Source organism: Rhinichthys klamathensis, unplaced genomic scaffold, assembly GCF_029890125.1.
Source record: "Rhinichthys klamathensis goyatoka isolate OS25496 unplaced genomic scaffold, OSU_Roscu_1.1 h1tg000331l_1, whole genome shotgun sequence".
In the NCBI taxonomy this organism is placed as follows: Eukaryota; Metazoa; Chordata; class Actinopteri; order Cypriniformes; family Leuciscidae; genus Rhinichthys; species Rhinichthys klamathensis.
Genome location: NW_026606846.1, coordinates 1,070,161 through 1,096,076, shown reverse-complemented (window position 1 = coordinate 1,096,076; position 25,916 = coordinate 1,070,161). Strand labels below are relative to the sequence as shown.

The 25,916-nt window shown below is 41.7% G+C and overlaps 1 protein-coding gene across 3 annotated transcripts in view; it reads left to right on the top strand.

Annotated features, from left to right (window-relative positions):
- LOC130105977 (uncharacterized protein DDB_G0271670-like) overlaps window positions 1–23,907 on the top strand; it is a 174,826-nt gene extending 150,919 nt beyond the window's left edge. For 2 of the 3 annotated variants that reach the window (XM_056272172.1, XM_056272173.1), the window contains 4 exons: window positions 13,443–13,562; window positions 23,374–23,418; window positions 23,564–23,644; window positions 23,751–23,907. In XM_056272172.1, the coding sequence (XP_056128147.1) occupies window positions 13,443–13,562; window positions 23,374–23,418; window positions 23,564–23,644; window positions 23,751–23,806 (302 nt within the window). In that variant the 3' untranslated portion in view covers window positions 23,807–23,907. The remainder of the gene's footprint in view (window positions 1–13,442; window positions 13,563–23,373; window positions 23,419–23,563; window positions 23,645–23,750) is intronic. The other variant, XM_056272174.1, reaches the window with a different exon arrangement.
- The last annotated feature ends 2,009 nt before the right edge of the window (window positions 23,908–25,916 follow it).

The window sequence follows — 25,916 nt, the reverse complement described above, 5'->3', positions numbered from 1 at the left end:
TCTGAATTAAAAGAATGCAAAACCAGCAGTTTAAGAAAATGGCAGATCTGACCATGGCTACACTGTTCACGTCCCGTCTGCCCAGCCAGAGACTGTTCACGTCGCGTCTGCCCAGCCAGAGACTGTTCACGTCGCGTCTGCCCAGCCAGAGACTGTTCACGTCACGTCTGCCCAGCCAGAGACTGTTCACGTCACGTCTGCCCAGCCAGAGACTGTTCACGTCGCGTCTGCCCAGCCAGAGACTGTTCACGTCCCGTCTGCCCAGCCAGAGACTGTTCACGTCCCGTCTGCCCAGCGAGAGACTGTTCACGTCGCGTCTGCCCAGCCAGAGACTGTTCACGTCACGTCTGCCCAGCCAGAGACTGTTCACGTCACGTCTGCCCAGCCAGAGACTGTTCACGTCACGTCTGCCCAGCCAGAGACTGTTCACGTCGCGTCTGCCCAGCCAGAGACTGTTCACGTCACGTCTGCCCAGCCTGAGACTGTTCACGCCACGCCTGCGCCCTCAGTGACCGCAACACTGGCCATTATGGCCACAGCCATGTGGTGTGTGTGGGCTGTGCACACACTTGAGCCGGTGTCCGCTGATCCTGCGCCAGAGCCCGCTGATCCTGCGCCAGAGCCCGCTGATCCTGCGCCAGAGCCCACTGATCCTGCGCCAGTCCTGTCCAGCCCAGAGTTTCCTTCGCCGCTGGTCCCGCTTAGCTCGGGTCGGGTCGGACCTCGGGCTTAATCTTTTGAATTGTACAGTGAAAAAAACAAACATTTATTATTCATCGCTGCTGTTCACTGTAAAGAAAGTCTGGCTGCTGCGTGCAACGTGCATCGCGACGCGAGGGCAGACCTGACGCCGCTGCGTGCACGCCTTTAGCCTGGAGAAGAAGATGGAGTTGGTGAAAAGTAAACTTGACGCAGGTGAAATCACCGTCGCTCAGGGGTGGCGCCAGATAATTTTCAGAGCAGGTGCTGAGGGGGTGCTAGATCATTGACAGGGGGAGCTGCGCAATTATATATATATATAAATATTTATATATACACACACACGCTATTTAAATGAGCAAAATTTATGATGAGATGTGCTCCAGTTCACGTGCAATGCAATCGCACCCGCGCCTCCGATATCATGATCATTATAGTCTCCAATATTTGCTTCTTATTTATTATATCCAGGCAATTGGTTGATGAAAAATTTATTGAAATTAAGATACAATTTATACTAAACGAAATTCACTTTAAAGAAAGGCTTTCTACAAAACAAAACTTAATTTAGTGGTCAAAATCATGTCTGAGTCTGACCCATCATATCTTCCGATATATTGCGCATCTTAGGCCTACTCATCCTGTTCAATTTTCATAATCAGCATAGATGTAAAAGAAACAACAACATTATAATATTTTAACAAAAATGAAACTAAATGCGCTTATTTAATGGCAACAACACATATAGTGGGCCTATATACAGACTATCTAAATATTGAAATTAACATTAACAATGCTGTAGAAGTGCAGTTTATTAATAGTAAATGTTAACTAATCTAATTAAGTGTTACCGATTTTTTTATACACCGATTCAGAGGTCTCGTGAGTTCAGTGTTGAGTTAAAGTTAATGGTTAAAATGAGTTATTTGTTTGCGTATCGGACGTCTAGCCACGGCACACGTTGTGTGATTATCTCGGCAGTTTAGGACATAGCACAAGATTCGCGTCAATACAGAAAACATTTAATCAGCTGGATGGGCGGAACGTGGGAGACGTGAGAGTGTGCGCGCGCGGCCGGGGCTCTCTCTCTGCGTCAAGCGCAGCAGTCATTCTATTCTACATCACTCACCGATCAAAAGGGTGGCATCGGGCCGCGGGCCAGGTTCGGGCAGATAATTCATGTTGATGTGTCGGGTTACATCGGGTCCAGGCTTTAAAAGCCACGGGCTGGGTCGGGTCGGGTTGTAATTTTCAGGCCCGTTGAGAACTCTAGTCCTCACCGCCATGGCCGCCCGAGGGTCCGACAGCTCCGCCCTGGACGCCCGAGGGTCCGACAGCTCCACCCTGGACGCCCGAGGGTCCACAGCCTGCTCCGCCCTGGTCACGCCCACAGCCTGCTCCGCCCTGGTCACGCCCACAGCCTGCTCCGCCCTGGTCACGCCCACAGCCTGCTCCGCCCTGGACGCCCGAGGGTCCACAGCCTGCTCCGCCCTGGTCACGCCCACAGCCTGCTCCGCCCTGGTCACGCCCACAGCCTGCTCCGTCGTGGACACGCCCACAGCCTGCTCCACCATGGCCACGCCCTCAGCCTGCTCTGCCCTGGTCACGCCCACAGCCTGCTCCGTCGTGGACACGCCCACAGCCTGCTCCGCCATGGCCACGCCCTCAGCCTGCTCTGCCCTGGTCGCCTGTCCTGCCCACGTCCCATGGTCCTCCGTCCACGTTCCAAGGCCCAGGTCGGCCCTTACAAGACCCAGCTCCCGTTGCCGGCGCGGACCTGGCCCTCCGTCCCTCCCCCGGGACCGCCTCCGCTCCACCACCCTCCAGAACTATCTTGTTTCCTGTTTATTGGGCGTCTGGAGCCGCCCATAGGAGGGGGGTTATGTTATGAATTCTCTGTTTCCCCGTTCTTTGTGTTTTTGGTTTAGTACTGTTTCCCGCTCCCCGTTATCTCTATTAGTCTTCCCAGGTGTCCCCGATTAACCACGCCCCCTTGTCATCTTGTTTAGCTTGTTTGCCCTTGTATTTTAGCCCTGTGTTTCAGTCCAGTCCTTGTGAGTTCTTGATGTTGTAGTGTTGATGCTGGTTGTTCTGTTTCTGAGTCCTGTTCCCTGTCTGAGTCCTTGTCAAGTTTGAAGTTTGTTTAATAAAGTGTGCTGCAAGTGGATCCTGCTACTTCCTTGTCTCAACCACATCGTGACAAGTCTTAAACAGTCGCATAGAAGGATTTAATTCTCTTTATGCTAGCCCATGTTTTTCATAAATTCCTATGTGAGCATGTTTGAGCACGCTCGTAGACTATAGTTTTTGCAAACTGTACAAAAACAAAAATAAACAATATGTAAACGGCGTAATCGACTAGTATATAAATTGTCAATTACAAACATTCAAAACTGATCACAAGTGGTTTTCCTGTATTTGTTTTAAATGACTCGTACCGTATTTACTTTTTTAGCAAGTTGGCCTCTAGAATTTACTTTTGCGCAATCAAAATTTTATCAGCAGGTTTATTTGTTTTTATTTATTTTATTTTATCAGCAGGTTTTACCGTAGTGTGGGGCATTGTTTAACAGCCTCAAGCTTTAATGAATATGCCCCTCTCAGTGCAATAGTCAGTTGTGATTCTGCTGTAATAGTTTAAAGGAACACTTCGACTTTTTGTGATAACCGCAGCACCTGAGCGAACTCTCTGCTCCTCACCACGGCGCGTCTCAGGTGCTGCAGTTATCACTCCGCACAAGTAGCAGTGCTTCGCCTTCATAGAATATAGTTCCCAGTATTTATACGGTTAAAATATGTCTGTGTCTCATGTGACTTTGTTTTTTGTACACTCTGTGACTATACAAATCACAACATGTAAATAGGAAAATGTTTGCGTTATTTTGTCACTTATTTGGATTAGTATGCTAGCTGCAACCATTTTTATCCAGTCTTTGTGCTAAGCTAGGCTAGCGGTGGGTGCGTCAAACAGACTTATAGCACGCACGGAGATGAAAAAGGTATGTATGGACTTATCTAACTCTGGGGGATAAGGTGAATAGGCTAAAGTCCCAAAAAGTCGGAGTGTTCCTTTAAGTGTAAAACAGCACCCCTTTACTTTTTGTGTTAATACTTTTTGTGATTCCACATCGTAGATAGAGGGAAAGTTGCAATTTAGTCAAACATTCTCAAACAGAAATACTATCGCTTAAATTATCAATGTTCTTATATAAAAAACGTATTGTTATATTCACTCGCTATACTCAACAACTGGAATAGACATAACAGAGCCTAAGGAAATTAGAAAAAGGGCAGTGTCTTTTTATTCAGAATTGTATAGGAGTGAGAGCCCAGAAGTGGATGAGCCAGTCAATTCGTTTCATACAGGGTTGCCGAAAGTGCCAGATGAAGTTAATGTTGAACTTCAGAAGCCCATTTCCACAGGAGAATTGCAGATTGCACTGCAGAGCATGGAATGTGGCAGGGCACCTGGAATGGATGGTCTCCCCATCGACTTTTATAAGATGTTTTGGTCAGTAATGGGGGATGATTTGCTTGCAGTCCTCAATGAGAGTCTGGCTGATGGCTTGCTACCGTTGAGCTGCAGAAGGGCAGTCATAACTCTGCTGCCAAAGAAGGGAGATTTAAAAGATATAAAAGAATTGGCGACCCGTTTCACTTCTGTGCACTGATTTAACATTTTTATCTAAGGTTTTGGCAATAAGACTGAGGGAGGTAGTTGGTAGGGTCATTCATCATGATCAAACATACTGTGTGCCTAATAGGTCCATCTTTGATAACATATTTTTAATTCGAGATATTTTGGAAGTCTCTAGGTTATTGAGTTTAAACACTGGTCTGATTTCAATAGATCAGGAAAAGGCGTTTGATCGGGTTGAGCACGGCTATCTCTGGCGTACACTGGAGGAGTTTGGGTTCAGCTCAGGTTTTATTGCTATGATCAGGGTTTTATACCAGGACATTGAGAGTGTGCTGAAAATAAATGGAGGTTTGTGTGCACCTTTTAAAGTCAAAAGAGGGATCAGACAGGGATGTGCATTATCAGGAATGCTTTATGCCTTGGCTATTGAACCTTTGCTGGTAAAAATTAGAAATAGTATTGAAGGATGGTCTATACCACACTCAGGTGAAAAAGTGAAGCTATCAGCTTATGCTGATGACATTATTGTTATGATTAATGATCAAAATGACATAATGGTATTAAAAGAAATTATTGATGAATTTGGTATTATTTCTTCAGCCAAAGTAAATTGGTCAAAAAGTGAGGCATTGATGTGTGGTGAGTGGGATGGAGGTCCTCCTAAATTACCAGGAGGCCTGTCCTGGAAAAGTGATGGCATAAGATATCTGGGAGTTTATCTTGGGAATGAATCTGTATTACAAAAAAATTGGGAAGGTATTTTAGAAAAAGTAAAAGGAACATTTGAAAAATGGAAGTGGCTTTTGCCGAAGATGTCATTCAGGGGGAGAGTTATAGTTATTAATAATTTGGTTGCATCAATGTTATGGCACCGTTTGACTTGTATTGATCCTCCCGTTGGGCTTTTGGCTAAACTACAAGCCATTATAGTAGACTTTTTCTGGAATGGCTTTCACTGGATAGCCCAGAGCGTACTGTTTCTGCCCACGGAGAAGGGCGGACAAGGACTCATACATCTGGCCAGCAGAAGAGCGGCCTTTCGACTGTTGTTTATACAGAGATACTTGACGGGACCAGTGGAGTTGGTCTGGAGGAAAGTAGCCGATATTATCTTTAATCATGTGAGTGGATTGAACTTGAACTCTGGACTCTTTTTAACAGACTTCAGCAAACTACAGTTTAACACGTCGATTCAATTCTACAAAGGACTTTTTAATGTCTGGCAACTTTTTAGAAAACAGAGGCAAGACACAACATCTCTGTACTGGCTGCTCGAGGAACCTCTTGTTCATGGAGCGAGGTTGGATGTGGCTTGTGAAGTCACACCAGGACTATCTCAAATATTGTGTTCATCCAAAACATTAAAATTGCATAATTTAATGGACATTGGTGGTCCTGAGCTAAGCAATTCTCAAGCTGTGGCCTCTCATTTGAGAGTTCAGTCTGTACGACAGGTTGGAAAAATGTTAGAGTTATTAATGCAAAGGTTGACAGTAGAAGAAAAAAATGTATTGAAAGATTATTATAATGGTAGAGTGGCTTCTATTATTTTAGATCCATTTCCAGTCATTTTAATTACTCCTGATTTAAAGGGCTTAAATGGAGGCTTTTTGGAATTGGAAAGTCTGGAGAATCTGAACTTTCAAGAGGTCCAAAGTAAAGTGTTATATAAATGCTGTGTAAAGGTGTTAAATAAAACAATTCTTAAGGAACGAAAGGATACAGTGTGGAGAGAAAAACTGGGGTTGGAAGATGATGTAAAACCTGTATGGAGAATTCTGTATAAATCACTGTTAGAAAAGTCCACAGGTGATCTTCAGTGGAAAATATTGCACGGCACAGTTGCTGTAAATGCTTTTGTGAATACGATTAATTCTAATGTGTCTGATGAATGCCCTTTCTGTGAAATAAGGGAAACGATTTTTCACTGCTTTTTAGAATGTGGTTGAAGAATTTGTTTAGTATACTTAAATTAATGTTTTTAAGTTTTGGTGAAAACTTCTCCACTCAAAGCTTTATTCTCGGCCCATGTTATAGAGCGGCACAAAGAAGTAAATGTCAGTTGCTAAACTTCTTGATTGGACAAGCTAAAAGAGCTATTTATATCTCAAGGAAAAAGAAGTTAGAAGGTTTAGTAGGGCAAAAAGTTGAGATGGTTTTTAAAAATTTGGTGAAAAGTCGGGTTCTGATTGATTTTAAGTTTTATAAGTTGGTTAATGATTATGAAGGCTTTTTGCAAAGGTGGGGATGTAATGAAGCTATTTGCACAGTTGTGGATGGAATGTTGTTTTTTGCTTTAGTATTGGAATAAGTGGTTGGGTGTGGAGAACCCAATAGGCTTGCCGCGATAGACGGTGTTGACGGTGTTACCGGTTTTAAGCCCCATCACCGGTGACATCACTTTCCCACCGTGACACTGCGATGTCTTGACTTTTTTAAAGTATTCGTTTTTGCTAAAATATTTATTTGAATTAATTAAAAATAATAATGATCAAATATTTAGTTCAGAAGAGAGCATACATTATAATTAAAAACTGAACTGCGCAATGCGTGCCAAGAGCCAGTCACGTCACAGATCAGCAAGCATCAGGAGTCCATTTAGCACGTGTGGAGATGAGAACGAGTCAAATTAAAGAAAAGCAAGATAATGGCAGAATGTGTCATTTATTTAGGCCTGTTTTATTTTCTTATTCGTTAATAAATGTTTTATGGTTCTTATTTGTTTGGGCCCACAGTTTGACGATTTTCAGCCTATGCATGGGGTTATTTTTATTCGTTCGTTATGTTAATAAAAGTTCTGTCTATAAATAAAAGTTTTATTATCAGCGACCCGAGTTGTTGTTTTTTGTCCATTCAAGCAATTGACGCTGAATTGCCAATTGACGCTTATTTCGAGGAATATAGGTCTATTACTGTATTACCGGTGTTGTGACACGTCGATTAACCGGTGGGAAATTTTCCTCACCGCGGCAACCCTAGAACCCAACCCAAGTGATTATTTATAATGTAAATGTAACATTTATAATATGAAGTTCTGTGGGTCAAATAAAGTTGTTGTGAAAAACTCAAAACTCTCTCTCTCTCTCATAGTCCCAGCGCATGACAGGCATGGTCTGTGAGCGTCAGTTTCATGAGGAGGTCTCTGCCTTACACAAAATCTTACAAGGGTGTGCATCACATCATTGTCACTCTTGTTTTGCTAAGAGAACATAGTCTAAACATGTTTTAACATATGGTGGCTATAGGACATTAGCCTAGATTTAAGAATTTATTTCAAAGCATAATCGTAAAAGTTTAAATTAAATCTTTTAAAATGAAAAAAAAAAATGTTTAAATTAAAATCTTTAAAGTTTTAATACATTCGTATCTTCTATTTATCTTTTAGTAGATTACTGTAATGATTTTGTTTAACGGTGACCTAAAGTATAATGTTTATTAATATAGTCATAGCCATAATGATTTTTGTCTGTAACAGCATATTCTATCCCGTACACCTAAACACGACCATCACAGAAAACTGCATTTTTACATTTTCCAAAATAAATAAATAAATCATTTAATATAATTTCTAAGCTGTTTTGCACACTAACTCGGTTCTATAAAATTAACTAATCTCTATTTTTAAAGTAAATGATTATAAATATAGAATAATAACAAGTATGTTACTAAAATGAATTCAAACAATTTAAACATAGTTTTAGCTAAATTAATTAGCGCCTCACTTTTTCAATTGCGTGTTGCAACTACGGTAACCGTTATGTGCCAACAAGCTACGACATGTATTATAATAGCACTTCATCGAGTTTAACTATACATGTTCTACTGTTATGCTAATAGCTAATATTAAAAGCTAATATTTACCCTCGTTTTGAATTTGCCGGTCACGTTTCCTTTTACATAAAATGTTTATGCTTTTTGGTGACGAGGATTGCATTATGAAGTACAGTGCAGTGCAGCCTTTCAAATGTGCCGGGGTCGTGACAAGCGCCCCTCACAGACCTCCTTGTGTCCGCTTCAGCGGGGTTCAGTCAGCCGGCTCTGAGCGAAAACGCATTGAGGTAACGTTAGGCTAGTGCTTTTTGTCCCTCTCTGCCAGAGGTGGGTAGAGTATCCAAAAACTGTACTCAAGTAAAAGTACAAGTACTTATAGAAATATTTACTCAAAGTAAAAGTAATAATCTTAAAAGTTACTTGAGTAAGAGTAAAAAAGTATCCAATGAAAAAACTACTCAAGTAGTTAGTTACTAGTTACTTTACACATAGGCCTATATATATATATACTGTATATGTAACATGATATTATTTAGATTTTTTTTTTTTTTCATTTAAATGACTATTATTATCATAATTAGATAAGCTATCTTTGCAACAAAAACAGAAGAGACAAACATTATTTCTGTATATCTATAGCCTGAAAACCATTGCCTGTCCTTTGGTTTGTATAATAGTATAGTAACTTATACAACTACATTTGGATTATTAGACAATGTCGGAAAAAAGTGACTATGGAGTTTTGCATTCAAGGGATGGGAACCATTGACAGATTAGAAAGAGTTAAAACTCTGCACATGTGCTCGCAGTCATGTCATGCCCAACACAAACAACGATCAAATGCACGGATCTTCTTCTGTCTGTTCTCCAAAATGTATTTAAATGTAGGCTATATTTATGAAAGCATCTTTAAACTGGTTAACTGAGTCTAATAAGGCAGGCAAAGGCATTCGTTTTCAAGTCGAGTTCGCACGCCACTGCGCAATACACACATTGTGTGTGTACACACATTCATAAACTGGACGATGATAGCTTATTTAATGTATAAAGTAATGTATATGTCCAAAAAAAGGGTAATGCCATACTTTGTAGTAGTGCTATATGGCGCAATAATCTGTTTGGTTGTAAAATGTATTACCTTGTCCTGAATAAAATCGAATGTATCGTCGTGTGGAATAATTCATTCACAGACAGCTTACGAAGTAACATACGAAGATGTTCAAGTTCAACTAATAAAGTTCTTCATCGCTGGCAAAAAATATGATGCATTTGCAGATTTACTTTCTAGACTGTCCTGTAGACTGTGGACCGCCACTTCATACAACGCTCTTGATGTTCTTAAACCTTCCTGTTACGACTCCGAGACGAGTGCGTGCAGGAAACTGAACAGATCATTCAAACTGATTCGCGAACCGATTTAGACAGATCTGCCCAACTTGTTTGATGAAGTCTTTGAACAGATTCGACTCAAAAGAGTGATTCATTTGTGAATTGAGCATCGCTCATGCCCAGAAAAAAGAGAGAGCGCGCGCTTAGAATAAACTACACTTTTAACAACATATTGCATTAAAATAAAGTAACGAGAGGAACGTCGCCCAACGTAACGAAGTAAAAGTACAGTTTTTTCATTAGAAATCTACTCGAGTTAAAGTAAAAGTACCCACAATTAAATCTACTCTTAAAAGTACAAATTTTCCAAAAAAATACTCAAGTAAATGTACTTCGTTACTACCCACCTCTGCTCTCTGCTATTATAGTTTTTCAAGATGGCGGAACGACACGGAGCTCTCCATGGACTTACCCGTCCCATGTAAATAAAGATAAGAAATTCTCCGCTTACAAGGATAAGTCAGATCATTGGTGGAGCTAATTTTACACCAATGAGATCATATTTATGAATAAAGACATTGATTTTAGCTAATAAAATACTTTTAAAAAAACTAGTGTACCTTTAATTTCAGATGTGTAAATTACAAAACAGCATTTTTCAACCGAGAGAATCTACACAAGGGAGATCTTCAGAAGTCCTAACATGTCCATAACGATGTTTCGTAGACATAGCAGAAAGATGTTCTAAATGAAATTTGATTGGTTTAGTCTTGTTATGTATTCTCTGTTTCCCTGTTCTTTGTGTTTTTGGTTTAGTACTGTTTCCCGCTCCCCGTTATCTCTATTAGTCTTCCCAGGTGTCCCCGATTAACCACGCCCCCTTGTCATCTTGTTTAGCTTGTTTGCCCTTGTATTTTAGCCCTGTGTTTCAGTCCAGTCCTTGTGAGTTCTTGATGTTGTAGTGTTGATGCTGGTTGTTCTGTTTCTGAGTCCTGTTCCCTGTCTGAGTCCTTGTCAAGTTTGAAGTTTGTTTAATAAAGTGTGCTGCAAGTGGATCCTGCTACTTCCTTGTCTCAACCACATCGTGACAAGTCTTAAACAGTCGCATAGAAGGATTTAATTCTCTTTATGCTAGCCCATGTTTTTCATAAATTCCTATGTGAGCATGTTTGAGCACGCTCGTAGACTATAGTTTTTGCAAACTGTACAAAAACAAAAATAAACAATATGTAAACGGCGTAATCGACTAGTATATAAATTGTCAATTACAAACATTCAAAACTGATCACAAGTGGTTTTCCTGTATTTGTTTTAAATGACTCGTACCGTATTTACTTTTTTAGCAAGTTGGCCTCTAGAATTTACTTTTGCGCAATCAAAATTTTATCAGCAGGTTTATTTGTTTTTATTTATTTTATTTTATCAGCAGGTTTTACCGTAGTGTGGGGCATTGTTTAACAGCCTCAAGCTTTAATGAATATGCCCCTCTCAGTGCAATAGTCAGTTGTGATTCTGCTGTAATAGTTTAAAGGAACACTTCGACTTTTTGTGATAACCGCAGCACCTGAGCGAACTCTCTGCTCCTCACCACGGCGCGTCTCAGGTGCTGCAGTTATCACTCCGCACAAGTAGCAGTGCTTCGCCTTCATAGAATATAGTTCCCAGTATTTATACGGTTAAAATATGTCTGTGTCTCATGTGACTTTGTTTTTTGTACACTCTGTGACTATACAAATCACAACATGTAAATAGGAAAATGTTTGCGTTATTTTGTCACTTATTTGGATTAGTATGCTAGCTGCAACCATTTACATCCAGTCTTTGTGCTAAGCTAGGCTAGCGGTGGGTGCGTCAAACAGACTTATAGCACGCACGGAGATGAAAAAGGTATGTATGGACTTATCTAACTCTGGGGGATAAGGTGAATAGGCTAACGTCCCAAAAAGTCGGAGTGTTCCTTTAAGTGTAAAACAGCACCCCTTTACTTTTTGTGTTAATACTTTTTGTGATTCCACATCGTAGATAGAGGGAAAGTTGCAATTTAGTCAAACATTCTCAAACAGAAATACAATCGCTTAAATTATCAATGTTCTTATATAAAAAAACTTTCACAGATTGGCTCTACTCTTTCTGATGCTTCATAAGTTTTGGAGTTGTAAAATATTAGTGGTCAAAGTCATAAACTCCATAACAATCCTTATAATTCCCCATATTGGCGTCCTACATGGGTCACACATGATATACTGCATAAAGCAGACGAGTGTATTAAAGCCTAGTATGACCCATGTACAGTGGCGGCTCCAGACAATTTTGATTGGGGGGGCAATGGGGGGTCCTGGTCATTTCAAGGGGGGTCTCATGAAAACCAACAAAAAATACAGTGGACACAGCTAATAACTGCATATTGCTGCTACTTAACAACAAAAACAACACAGCATATCAACTACTTTGTTTTTAATTAATTAATCAATTGCAGTTTGCAAACAATATGCTCGAACTTTAATTGCCATAGCCACACCCATGACAGAAAACATATTTACAAAATAGTATCTTCCTCATCCTCCAATTCCTCGGTGTCCTCTGTTTCCAGTCTTTACTAAGAAATCCTATGAAAAATTATTTACAAAATCGTCTGCAGGACAGTTCAATTCTTTACAATAATATAATATTTTATGAAAGAAAATTAAGCTGTTACACTGAGATGGTTTAGGAAAACCATAAAGTGTTTTTGTACAGTCAATTAATTGTACAGGCAGCATTAAACCATCAAAGTTAAATGATTGTTTATAGCTTATGAATTTCCTAGCCTATATTTTCTTTAGCAGGGGGTTTCAAACTTTTTAATGGTAATGAGCCCTAAACAATACTCTTTATTTAGGCTTATAATATAATAAAATATATGCCTAATATAATATAATATAATATAATATAATATAATATAAAAAAATGAATTGAAGTATTTGAAGTGATATAATATATCAGTTTAAATGCTTCAATTTGTTTTCATATTATATTATTATAATATGAAAACAAACTGAAGCATTTACTGTAAATAGCTAGATCTAATAGCTAAATATTTTCAAGAAAAGTGAACAAGTGAACTCTTTTATAGTAGCCTAATCTAACCATGCCTGAAACTATTTAAATCTATGTAAACTAATGATGTATTTTGAGTTTGCACGCGGGTGGGTGTGTAATTGTTACCGTTCTGTGTCCATCATCCGTTATTTCCACCACTTTAATCAAACCACTCTTCTTTAAAACATGATATTGTGATTTTATTTCACATGTCTTTGCGTTTCTCGTCGCCTCTCGTATTGAGATAGGCTATTTCGTCCGCAAACACGACTCACTGCCAATCACACGCGCTCACATCATTCTCTTTCTTTGAAACCTGTTAACTGCACTCACCAGTTTGAGCACTGCAATTATTTCTCACATACAATCAAATGGATTTCCCCACACATTTCGCGTCAGTCCTCTGCGTGGCATATTATTCTTTTCTGCGCGGCCGCGGCATCAGAAGTGCACGACCGCGCACGCGCGCAGCTTAGAGGGAACGTGATTCTTATGTTTATATATTTTGTATGTCGAATAAATTATTAATTATTATTGTTCTCAATGTTCTATAAAATGTTATAAAAACATTTTTAAATATGTATCCCGGATATATATATTTTTTTAATCAGGAAGGGGATGGGGGGTCAAATGGGGGGTCAAAGCATTTTTTGGGAGGGTCTTGAGACCCCCCAAGACCCCCCCCCCCCCCTGGCGCCGCCCCTGCCCATGTAGGAGGCCGGTTTTAGGAATTATAAGGCTTATGTCACTCATTCAAGCTGAAGGTTTATTTGCAGCAGCTCAACTGTGTTTCACTCTCATATAAACCAGGAATAAATGATACAGTAACATCTCTCTTCTCCACTACTGCCACTGTAAGCTGTGATGATTGAACACACACTGCATGTCATGATCAATATGAAAATATGATGTTAATGTCCTACAGGTGATGCGTCTGAACGTTCATCTTCTGCAGCTCCAGTGGCTTCACCAACACTGACTCCAGTCAGAAGCTCAAACTCTGAGAAGACATCAAGCCGATCTACAGCAGCAGCTCCTACACAAGGTTCATGATCACATGACCACTGTCACACATCATCAGTCTCTCGCTTCAGCGGTTTGATCACACCAATAAAATCAGCCGATAGTTCATCAACTCAGTATTAAAACCTCAAAGCAAAGAAATGCAAGACTGCTAGAACCTCACCTAACATGAATATCTATGAATGAATAAAGCATCAGATATATATGTATTTTTGGTCAATGGTGATAGTCATTCTCCTCCTGACAGCTTGAGATTGAAGTAAGAAGATAATAGATGACAGACTCGTGCACATATTCCCAGAGGTGGGTGGTAACGAAGTACACTAGTAACGCTACATTTACTTGAGTATTTTTTTTGGAAAATTTTTACTTTTAAGAGTAGATTTAATTGTGGGTACTTTTACTAACTCGAGTATATTTCTAATGAAAAAACTGTACTTTTACTTTGTTACGTTTGGCGACGTTCCTCTCGTTACTTTATTTTAATGCAATATGTTGTTAAAAGCGTATTTTATTGCGCGCTCTCTCTTTTTTCTGGGCATGAGCGATGCTCAATTCACAAATGAATCACTCTTTTGAGTCGATTCTGTTCAAAGACTTCATCAAACAAGTTGGGCAGATCTGTCTAAATCGGTTCGCGAATCAGTTTGAATGATCTGTTCAGTTTCCTGCACGCACTCGTCTCGGAGTCGTAACAGGAAGGTTTAAAGTCCCCATGAATTCAAAATTGACCATACTTACTTTGTTTGCCTAAATTGATCGTTTTGTGGTGAACAATTCATCCATGCAAGTCAATCCAAACAAAAAAAAAGTTTGGCTTCGTAATCTTTAATCAAAATCTGAAATTTCCCCTCCCCTCTGCATTGGAGGACCTTCCCTGATGACGTAGGTTTCACGGTTGGGGCGTCTGCTTAACATCCGTAACCACGCCCCTCTAACGGACAGTAGACAGGCTGAATTTTTAGATCCAATCAGGTGCTGGTTGGAAAAAAAGCCACGCCCACTAGTTTGCCTCATTTAGTATTCCGTTTCTCTCGGAAATACGTCACAACACTGGAGAAAAGTCGTTTGCAACTTCCGGTTCACGAGGACTTTAAGAACATCAAGAGCGTTGCATGAAGTGGCGGTCCACAGTCTACAGTACAGTCTAGAAAGTAAATCTGCAAATGCATCATATTTTTTGCCAGCGATTAAGATCTTTATTAGTTGAACATCTTCGTATGTTACTTCGTAAGCTGCCTATGAATGAATTATTCCACACGACTATACATTCGATTTCATTCCATTCAGGTAATACATTTTACAAACAAACAGATTATTACGCCATATAGCACTACTACAAAGTATGACATTACCCTTTTTTGGACATATACATTACTTTATACATTAAATAAGCTATCATCGTCCAGTTTATGAATGTGTGTACACACACAATGTGTGTATTGCGCAGTGGCGTGCGAACTCGACTTGAAAACGAATGCTTTTGCCTGCCTTATTAGACTCAGTTAACCAGTTTAAAGATGCTTTCATAAATATAGCCTACATTTAAATACATTTTGGAGAACAGACAGAAGAAGATACGTGCATTTGATCGTTGGTTGTGTTTGGCATGACATGACTGCGAGCACATGTCAATGGTTCCCATCCCTTTACATATGAATGCAAAACTCCATAGAGTCACTTTATTACGACATTGTCTAATAATCCAAATGTAGTTGTATAAGTTACTATACTATTGTTGGAAAGGCAGAGTCATGTGCGCATGCGCTACTTACTTTCAGTCATCATCAGCACAGAGCGGGACTGTATGAGCGGGACTGTACAAGCAAGACTGTGTGTGCGAAGTGCGTCAATAAATATATGTAAGTTGACTGTGTACCTAGTTTGGTTATCAATACTTGTTAAGGAGCTGTAAAGCCTTGATGTCATACTTTCATAAAGTGATGCATGTTTAAGAGAGATGAATCCGTTAATCGCGTGAGGTTAAGGGCTCGTGAATGTGCCGTTTATGTTCGATATTACTGGCAATTTATAATATTGAGATTGCATCCAGTGTTTGATTGTGCATATGTATGTGTGATCGTTACATTAGTATTTGAAACTCTTGTTATTTCAAGTTCAATGATGCGATCTTTATGATTATGTGCCGTTCATTTAAATTACCTCAGATTTGGTTTCGGTTTTGAATGTTATGCCATTTCTGACCACCTGGTGGCGGTGTTGCATATTTTCGTTGCTTGTATTTTGATTTCTTTATTTAATATAGAATCGAACCTGATAATTCTTTATTTGAAGAATGTAGATTTGGAAGTAATGTTTGTATAATAATATTAGAGACATTTGTTAATATATATACCTTTATTTCTTTCCCTTTGTAGACCACACAAACACACACAGATAAATACTTTAAGCAACCTATGTACTGCTGTTTTGTGCATGGCCAAAACTGTCAACAATAAACCTCCTTTGCATGGAACTGATTGAATCCAGTGTGTTCTGATCGACACCCCATTGAGGAAAGCTAGAAATTACACATCATCACCTATTACAGTCCAATCCTCCTATCGAACAAATGGTCCTTCGAGCCGGATCTGGCATTTCTCATGGACAAAGAATTGATCAGTATCACTATGCAACCTGAAGAAGCATCTTCACAGATTGTCAGACCCAAACGTCAAGTTCATCTTCCTGTTTACTTTAAATATTATGATCTTACAACTGTACATCGTAGAGCAGGCAGCCAGCCGGTATCGCCTCACACAACACAGCATACACAGTGGCTTGGAGATGCTGCAGTGAACATCCCTTCACCTTCTACCAGAGTAACTAGTCCCATAAGTCAAGATCCATGGGACACAGTGGATGAATGGCCGCCCATAGTTGGGGAAAGGGATCATTTTATCCAAGGAATGGATAACATAGATCTGCAACAACCTAGCGCCAGCTACGCTCCAGTGCAGTCAGTTAATAGTCCTCAGACTTCTTCATATCATCGGCCATGGGAAGCACATCAGTCCACGCCGTTACTAAGTACATCTTTCCCTGCACAGGATAGACTCCTCCCACATCCTGGAACGGCATCCTACCATCCACACTCCATGGTGTCTACATCTTTGCCCCCACCTACCAAGTGTAAGCGTTGCCAGACAGACTACACAACAGCGCCACCTCTAAAGCCACATCAGCCCCTTCCTGCTACAATAGGTGACTCTAAAATGTTAGACATTCTGGGAACAATGATGGGTGAACTTCAGATAATGAAAGATCAGATCTTAGCGGCGGCACCTACTAAATCACACATTCAGCCAATCATGTGTAATGCACGTGCTGGCCATGAATTCCCTTCCTGGCAGCATCCTGAAAACCCAAGTCACCCTCTTTATCAGAGAATAGCTCGTCCTATGCCAGGCCTCCAAGCAGATACTCCTGTCCCTCACTGGCATTCCAGGACATTGTACAAGTCCCCGAGAGAGACTTTAGATTACCCTACACAGGTGCGTTCTCAGTCCCAGCAACCCATAAGGCCACAGTTAGTACGGAGAGATCCTTATGCCTCTAATGTGAATCCTGCAAGACAAGAAACCACCTACCGAGGTCCAGTGCCAACCATACCCAACTTTTGCACTAAGGACCCCAGTGAGTTTACTCGTTTAAAGATAGCTCTTGAGAACCTTCTACCATCAGATGCCACAGAACTGTTCCGGTACCAAATCTTGCTGGATCATTTGAAGCTAGACGAAGCTCGTCTGGTGGCAGATTCATATCTCAATTCCCCATTTCCATACTCTGCTACCATGGCTGCTCTGAATGAAAGGTTTGGCCAGCCTCACAAGTTGGCACTCAAGAAGATTGCTAAAGTGATGGATTCCCCAGATATCCGACGAGGAGATACTGAGGCCTTTGACAAATTCGCTCTACAGATTAGGGCTTTGGTGGGTATGTTGGAAACTCTTGGAGATGAAGGTGAAGCCCAGCTTCGATGTGGGTCACATGTAGAGAGATTGCTGAGTAAGTTACCTGCTGAAATGAGATCAGGATTCCGAAGACAGATGTACCACCGTCCTGGGTCTGTGTATAACCTTCGTGAATTTTCTGAGTGGCTTCAGTATGAGGCCTGGTGTCAAAGCAGTGAAACACAGATCAGTTACAAGAGCCAGAGACCAGAACGCTGGAGAGAAACCAAACCCACTGCTCGTTCGGCTACCATCCTTCATGGAGCGGATGACATTGCCACAAAGATACCCTCAGCACCGTCTCAAGTTAGACCAGTTGAAGCGGAGAAACCTAAATTCCCACCTAGAGCTTTTTGTCCTTACTGCGATAACGAGGACCATTATCTTAGTCAATGTCCCACTTTTAAGTCCTTAGATAAACGGCAAATGATTGAATGGATCCAGACCAATCATCGTTGTTGGCGCTGTGGTCGTGCACACCAAGCAGCCCAGTGCACACTCAAGAAGCCTTGTAGCATCTGCAAAGGGAAGCACTTACAAATCTTGCATGAGGTCAACACAAAGAGTACCAGAGAAGGTTCCTGCCTTGTTAGTTCAACCACTGAGACACTGTACTTGGACAGACCCACTGACTGCAGGCGTGTTCTCCTAAAGGTCATCCGGGTCTTGCTGCACTATGGAGGCAAGACGCTCGACACCTATGCTGTCATGGATGACGGGTCCGAGCGCACTATTCTTCTTCCTGATGCCGCCCATGAGCTCGGTATACAAGGTCAAGCCGAAAACATAGCCTTGCGGACTATCCGCCAAGATGTGCAGACCATCAGTGGTACCACGGTTACTTTCTACATATCTCCTGCCACTCAACCACAGAAGACCTTTAAGATCAATGCAGCATTTACTGCGAAACGTCTTGGTCTGGCCGATTACTCCTATCCTGTCAGTTTGCTGGAGAAGTACAAGCATCTTAAAGATCTCCCCCTGCAGGCCTTTGAAAGAGTGAGTCCTTTACTTCTCATCGGAGCCGATAACACACATCTAATCACACCAATTGCACCTGTCCGAATTGGTCCACTTGGTGGTCCGGCAGCCATAAAGACAAGGCTAGGATGGACACTGCAGGGACCAGCCAAGATCTTGGAGACCAAATTGCAGCCACAGCAGTGCCTTTTCCTGTCTCTCACCCCTGCGGAACTAGAACTCAAAAGAGATGTTGAAAGGCTATGGCAACTTGATGTTTTGCCTTTCCGTTGAGAAAAGCAGGTGACAAGGTCCAGGGAGGACCAGGAGGCCATTAACCTCTTAGAGACTAGGACAATTCGTGTGGAGGTGAATGGAATCTTACGCTACGCGAAACCCTTGCTGCGCAGAAAGGATTCACCCTCATTTTGTGCTCCGAAAGAGGCTGTGGTTCCAAGTCTCCGGAGTATGGAACGACGACTAACCCAAAAATCCAGAGAAAGCAGCCGTGTACAATGCTGAAATTGAAAAGCTAGAACTGAATGGAGCAGTTACCAAACTCTCAGCTGCTGCAAGCACTATGACAGGGGAGACCTGGTATATCCCGCACCACTTAGTCAGTCACAATGAGAAGGACCGTATTGTGTTCAATTCCTCTTACCAATATAAAGGACTGAACCTTAATGATTCCTTGATGCCTGGTCCAACTTTGAGCCCTTCTCTGCTAGGTGTTCTACTTCGCTTCAGGGAGCATTGTGTGGCTATCAGCGGTGATATACGTGGAATGTTCCACCAAGTTCTGCTCTTACCTGAAGACAAGCCCCTCTTGCGCTTTCGCTGGCGTGGCATGAGACGGGGCGATCCCCCTGACATCTATGAATGGCAGGTGCTGCCGTTCGGAACCACGTGCAGTCCCTGCTGTGCATCCTTCGCCCTCCAAAGACATGTCTCATCGCACAGCACAGCGGATGAAGATGTGAGACATTCCGTGGAACGCTGTTTTTATGTGGATAACTGTCTACAGAGCTTCCCATCGGCTCAAGAGGCACGGCAGTTACTAGATAAACTTCGTAAGCTGCTAGCGTCCGGAGGGTTTGATATCCGTCAATGGGCCAGCAACGCGCAAGAAGTCGTCAGTCACTTGCCACCAGAGGCCAGATCTCCCAAGCTAGAGCTGTGGCTATCACATAATAAAGAAGACCCACGTGAATCCACCTTGGGACTGAATTGGCACTGCGAGTCGGACCACCTAGGATTTAAGCATAGACCTGTTACTTACAGTGCTCTGACGATGCGGAACATATATCGTGTGTTAGCAAGTCAGTATGACCCCCTTGGTGTCATTCTTCCTTTCACCACACGAGCCAAGGTGATTGTTCAACAGCTCTGGATTAAGAACAGGAACTGGGATGATCCACACCTTCCTGATGATCTTCAGCAGGCATGGAAGGTGTGGGAAGCTGAGCTTCAGTACTTACCTCTTGTAGTACTCCCTAGGTGCTACCTTCCATCCAGCATGGACAACTCAGAGGTCACTCGGGAAATCCATATCTTCACCGATGCTTCTGAGAAGGCTTATGGGGCAGTCGCTTACCTTCGCGCAGAAGATTCATGCGGGAAGGTACACATTTCATTCCTCATGGCCCGATCACGTGTTGCCCCACGTAAGCAGTGCTCAATTCCTAGACTGGAGCTGTGTGGTGCTCTAATAGGAGCGCAGTTGGCCAAGCTGGCTGAAAATGAGCTCACCTTGAAGATCCAGAAGGTCACTTTCTGGACAGATTCAACAACTGTCCTCCACTGGTTACATTCCGAATCCTGCCGCTTCAAGGTGTTTGTGGGCACTAGGGTGGCAGAGATTCAAGAATTGACGGACCTTAAAGGGTGGAATTACATTGACTCTGTCAGGAACCCTGCAGATGATCTTACCCGTGGGAAGAGCCTGAAGGACCTTATTGAACCCAATCGGTGGACCCAAGGGCCAGAATTCCTCCTCCAACCTCAGAGTACTTGGCCAGCACCACCAGTTATGCGCAGCTTAGTGCCTGATGACGCTATGGAATTAAAGCGAAGTGCCTTCTGTGGCGTGATTAACTCAGCACCAGTGACAGCAGATGGTAGTAAGTTTAATAGCTGGAAAGACTTGGTCGAAGCAGTAGCACAGGAGTTGCATGGGGCGGCAGAACAAAGTGCCCCCCCTCCAGTCAGTGCTTACCAGAAGGCAGAACTGACCGCGCTGAGACAGGTCCAGTTGGATAGTTTTCATGAAGACTACCATCTGTTGAAAAATGGTAAGCCTGTTCGTTCTAGCAGCCGCTTACTTTGTCTCTCCCCAGAGTTTGACAGAACCAGTGAGGTAATACGGGTTGGAGGACGATTAAGGCGGGTGGAAGGATTAGACCCAAGCACAGTACACCCTATCGTGTTGGATTCCAGTCACCCTAACACTCAGCTACTCATAAAGGAATATGATGCTCGCCTTTGCCATCCAGGACCGGAGCGAGTGTTTGCAGAGCTTCGACGAAAGGTGTGGATACTGAAAGGGCGAGAGGCAGTGAGAAAGCACCAGCGAACATGTCTTGAATGCTGTAAATGGAGGTCGAAGCCAGCCTCCCAGAAAATGGTTGATCTCCCTCCACCACGACTTCGGTTGTTCAAGCCTGCTTTTCATTCAACCGGAATTGACTGCTTTGGGCCTCTTCTGGTCAAAATAGGTCGTCGGACGGAGAAGCGGTGGGGACTTTTATTTAAGTGCTTGACCACCCGGGCAGTGCACCTTGAGGTGCTGACATCTATAGATAGTGATGCCTTTCTCATGGCACTACGTCGATTTATAGGTCGCCGTGGGAAACCTGCAGAGCTATATTCGGACCAAGGCACCAACTTTCGAGGTGGTGAGAGAGAGCTTAAAGAAGCCTTCAGTCAGCTCAGTGGTGATCTGCAACAGCAGCTAGCGAAGCAACAAATTAGCTTTCATTTCAATCCTCCAGCTGCCCCACACTTTGGAGGGGTGTGGGAACGCGAGATTCGTTCAGTAAAGGCCGCACTTTATACAACCCTGGGCTCAGAATCAGTAACTGAAGAAGTGCTTCGAACTGTCCTCATAGAGATTGAGGCCATCCTCAACTCCAAACCTCTTGGTTACGTTTCAGCAGACATTGCTGATGCAGATCCGATCACCCCAAACTGTTTTCTAATGGGGCGGCCAGATGGGTCCCTACCCCAAGTCATCTATCCAGTGTCTGAGCTCCTAGGAAGACGGAGATGGAGGCATTCACAAGTATTGTCTGATAGATTCTGGACGGCCTTCATAAAGTATTACTTACCTGACATGCAGGCCAGGGGAAAGTGGCAGAATCCATCAGTAAACATTAAACCCGGAACAATCGTCATGCTTGTTGACCCTCAGTTACCCCGTTCATTCTGGCAGATCGGAAGAGTATCTAATGTCTTTCCTGGGGCTGATAATCGGGTTCGAACGGTCGAGGTGCAGATTAAGGACAAAGTCTACACAAGACCCATCTCTCGACTGATTGTTCTTCCAGAGATCCGAGATGAAGGGGATGAAAGCCACACTAGTGACTAATGGTAGTCCATATAGTGTCGGCCTTTCAATGGAGCAAATTTGTAACCAAATTTGGGGGCGGCTGTGTTGGAAAGGCCGAGTCATGTGCGCATGCGCTACTTACTTTCAGTCATCATCAGCACAGAGCGGGACTGTATGAGCGGGACTGTACAAGCAAGACTGTGTGTGCGAATTGCGTCAATAAATATATGTAAGTTGACTGTTTACCTAGTTTGGTTATCAATACTTGTTAAGGAGCTGTAAAGCCTTGATGTCATACTTTCATAAAGTGATGCATGTTTAAGAGAGATGAATCCGTTAATCGCGTGAGTTTAAGGGCTCGTGAATGTGCCGTTTATGTTCGATATTACTGGCAATTTATAATATTGAGATTGCATCCAGTGTTTGATTGTGCATATGTATGTGTGATCGTTACATTAGTATTTGAAACTCTTGTTATTTCAAGTTCAATGATGCGATCTTTATGATTATGTGCCGTTCATTTAAATTACCTCAGATTTGGTTTCGGTTTTGAATGTTATGCCATTTCTGACCACCTGGTGGCGGTGTTGCATATTTTCGTTGCTTGTATTTTGATTTCTTTATTTAATATAGAATCGAACCTGATAATTCTTTATTTGAAGAATGTAGATTTGGAAGTAATGTTTGTATAATAATATTAGAGACATTTGTTAATATATATACCTTTATTTCTTTCCCTTTGTAGACCACACAAACACACACAGATAAATACTTTAAGCAACCTATGTACTGCTGTTTTGTGCATGGCCAAAACTGTCAACAATAAACCTCCTTTGCATGGAACTGATTGAATCCAGTGTGTTCTGATCGACACCCCATTGAGGAAAGCTAGAAATTACACATCATCACCTATTACAGTCCAATCCTCCTATCGAACAACTATTATACAAACCAAAGGACAGGCAATGGTTTTCGGGCTACAGATATAATATACAGATATACAGAAATAATGTTTTTCTCTTCTGTTTTTGTTGCAAAGTAATTTAAATGAAAAAATATCTAAATAATATCATGTTATATATATATAGGCCTATGTGATCCAAAGTAACTAGTAACTAACTACTTGAGTAGTTTTTTCATTGGATACTTTTTTACTCTTACTCAAGTAACTTTTAAGATTATTACTTTTACTTTTACTTTGAGTAAATATTTCTATAAGTACTTGTACTTTTACTTGAGTACAGTTTTTGGATACTCTACCCACCTCTGCATATTCCTCATTTCTGTGATGTGAAGCTCCAGTATTATGTGATGATGATGTTGTGTATATGTGGCATTATGTGTTGAACTGAACTAACAGACGTGATCCACAGATCCAGCTGATCCAGCATCAGAAACTGCTGGATTATTATACAGAGGTACGACACGTTCATTTATACTGACAGCTTTATAACATTACACTATCAGTCAGTCTGTAAATGCTTCATCAAGAACTGTTGATAGATGAAGACCCTTGACTTCAGTCATGTCCAGTTTCTCTTCTTCCTCTCATGTTTCCTGCAGTGATTGTGAGTATTGTTGAGATCGCAGTGTTTGCTGCTCCTACTGTGATTCTTCTTCAGATCATCTGTGCAAGAAGAGCTGGTGAGTTTGAGCCGCACACAATCTGAAGATTCACACTCATCTGATCTGAACATCTGCAATCATGAGAAACACATACGAGAGGTCAGGCAATGCTTTTATTTTGCAGGGAGGAAGGACTCGAAGCGCCCGGAGGAAATAGAGATGCCCACAATATTACAATAAAACACGGATGAGTTCAGAATCTGCAGCAATATTTACAATAGCAGAAACTCAGAGGATTGTTCATTGGTTTATTTTCTTCTTCTCAGAAAACAGAGAAAAAACTCTGATCATCCTGAAGAAATAGTGACACCATCAAGTTTAGATTAAAATGTTTTTACATATAAAAGGCCAGATTTATTTTCATTTTTTATGGGTTTTATATATATTTGCCTACAGTGCTGAAAGTCATTTTCTTGTGCTTCATCTGTAAACTGCTTTAAAATATAATATTAAATACAGTAATGGACAGACTCAGACTGTATAATCATCTCTCTGTTCTGTGTGATGGAGATGATCTGAGGATTATTGCATCTTGTTCATTCCTGTTTTTAGCATGTTTTGTTCATTTTGTATGATTGATACTAATTTTCTTAATAAACCTCTGCAAATGTTTTTATTAAGTCTCCTTTCCTCAGATGTTTGTTACAAATATGATAATATCCCTTCATGAGCTTGTAATGTCTCTGTAACGAAGTCCACTGAAGCGAGTTGTAGTTGAGAACCCGTGTGCAGTTTTAGGCCCCGTTTACACGAAGGGAAAACGCAGATATTTCCCCGCGGTTTGGCCTCTCATTTACACGATTATTTCTAAAAACTCCGGCCAAAGTGGAGATTTCTGAAAACGCCGGTTATCTGTTGTCGTGTCAACTGGGAGAAACGGGGTTTTAGGTTCTCTCTTGTCGATTCTGATTGGCTTGCATGGCTTTATCCTTCTCCCTACACTGCCCCCCATAGGTTTGGCATAGATATGATGGCGCTCGCTGCGTATTTATGCGGGTGTGTGCACAAAGTTATTATTGAAAACGGAGGAGGGGGAAATATTCGTTTCTCTAAATACCCGGCCATGTGTAAATGTGGCCTTATTTAGATCCATCATATGGACAAATACAAGATAAACAAAGACCCGACTTGACTAGAAACTTAAAAAAAACTTGAATATGACCATCACAAACTCACCAACAGAGGCTACAAGTAACAAAGCTAGACAAAAGACAATGGTAACATGAGGGCATGTATACACAGAGACTAATAACTAAACAAGGGACACCTGAACACAATAAACCAATAAAAACAAGACACATGATCAGGGAATCACATGACAAGACATAATAGTAAGTGTGAGTATTAAAGGGTCAAGTGTTGATGAAATATATGTGTTTTCAGCCGTTTCTTGAAGATGGCTAAAGCCTCGTCAGCTCAGGTTGAGTTGGGCAGGTCATTCCTCCAGCAGGAACAGTCCAGGTGAAGGTCTGTGAAAGTGATTCTGTGTCTCTGTGAGATGATGCTCCACAAGACACCGTTCCCCTGCAGAACACAAGCTTCTGGAGACACATCGGTCTGGAGTAGTGAGTTTAGGTGTAGAGGAGAAGAGCCAGTGGTTGTTCTGTAGGAATACATCAGGGTCTTGAATCTGATGCGAGCGGCTGTTGGAAACCAGTGCAAGTTTGTGAGGAGAGGAGTGACGTGCGTCTCCAGAAATAACACCATTGAGACAGTGGTCAGAAGTTCAGGGAGGCGGAAGTTAAATCAGTGGTGCTTGAGAAATACATCCCAGATCCACTTCCAGAACATTTGTAGTGTTGATAAAGGAGGCTGGATCTGATCTGTTTTCCTCAGAGTAAACAGCACATTATAATCCATGTGTAGAAACACTCCCTGAGACACATTAATATCTGCTTTAGTTTTATTTCTAGAATTGAACGGCATGCAGGAAACTGCTAAAATAAGGAAGTGAAACTAGCAGTAATGCTCTCGTGTGCCAAAGAATATCCTTGTGTTCAGAGCAGATGTGTGTTGCAGTGCGCTTCACAATATACACTTCTCAGACATGTTTAACACACATGTAAAGACACTTCACTGTGGTATTGTGTCAATAAATATCAATGATTTACACACTCAGATTGTCAGGAGTGTGACAGCGCCAAAATGTGTGTTACATGGTTCATGATACTTTAACATATACACATGTAGCGCCTCTCCCTTAGGTTTAAGCGGGAGCGGCCCTGGGTTAGTTTATTGTTAGATCTCTCTAAGTAGCCTCTGAATATTATTAACTTTATTTCAATAAACC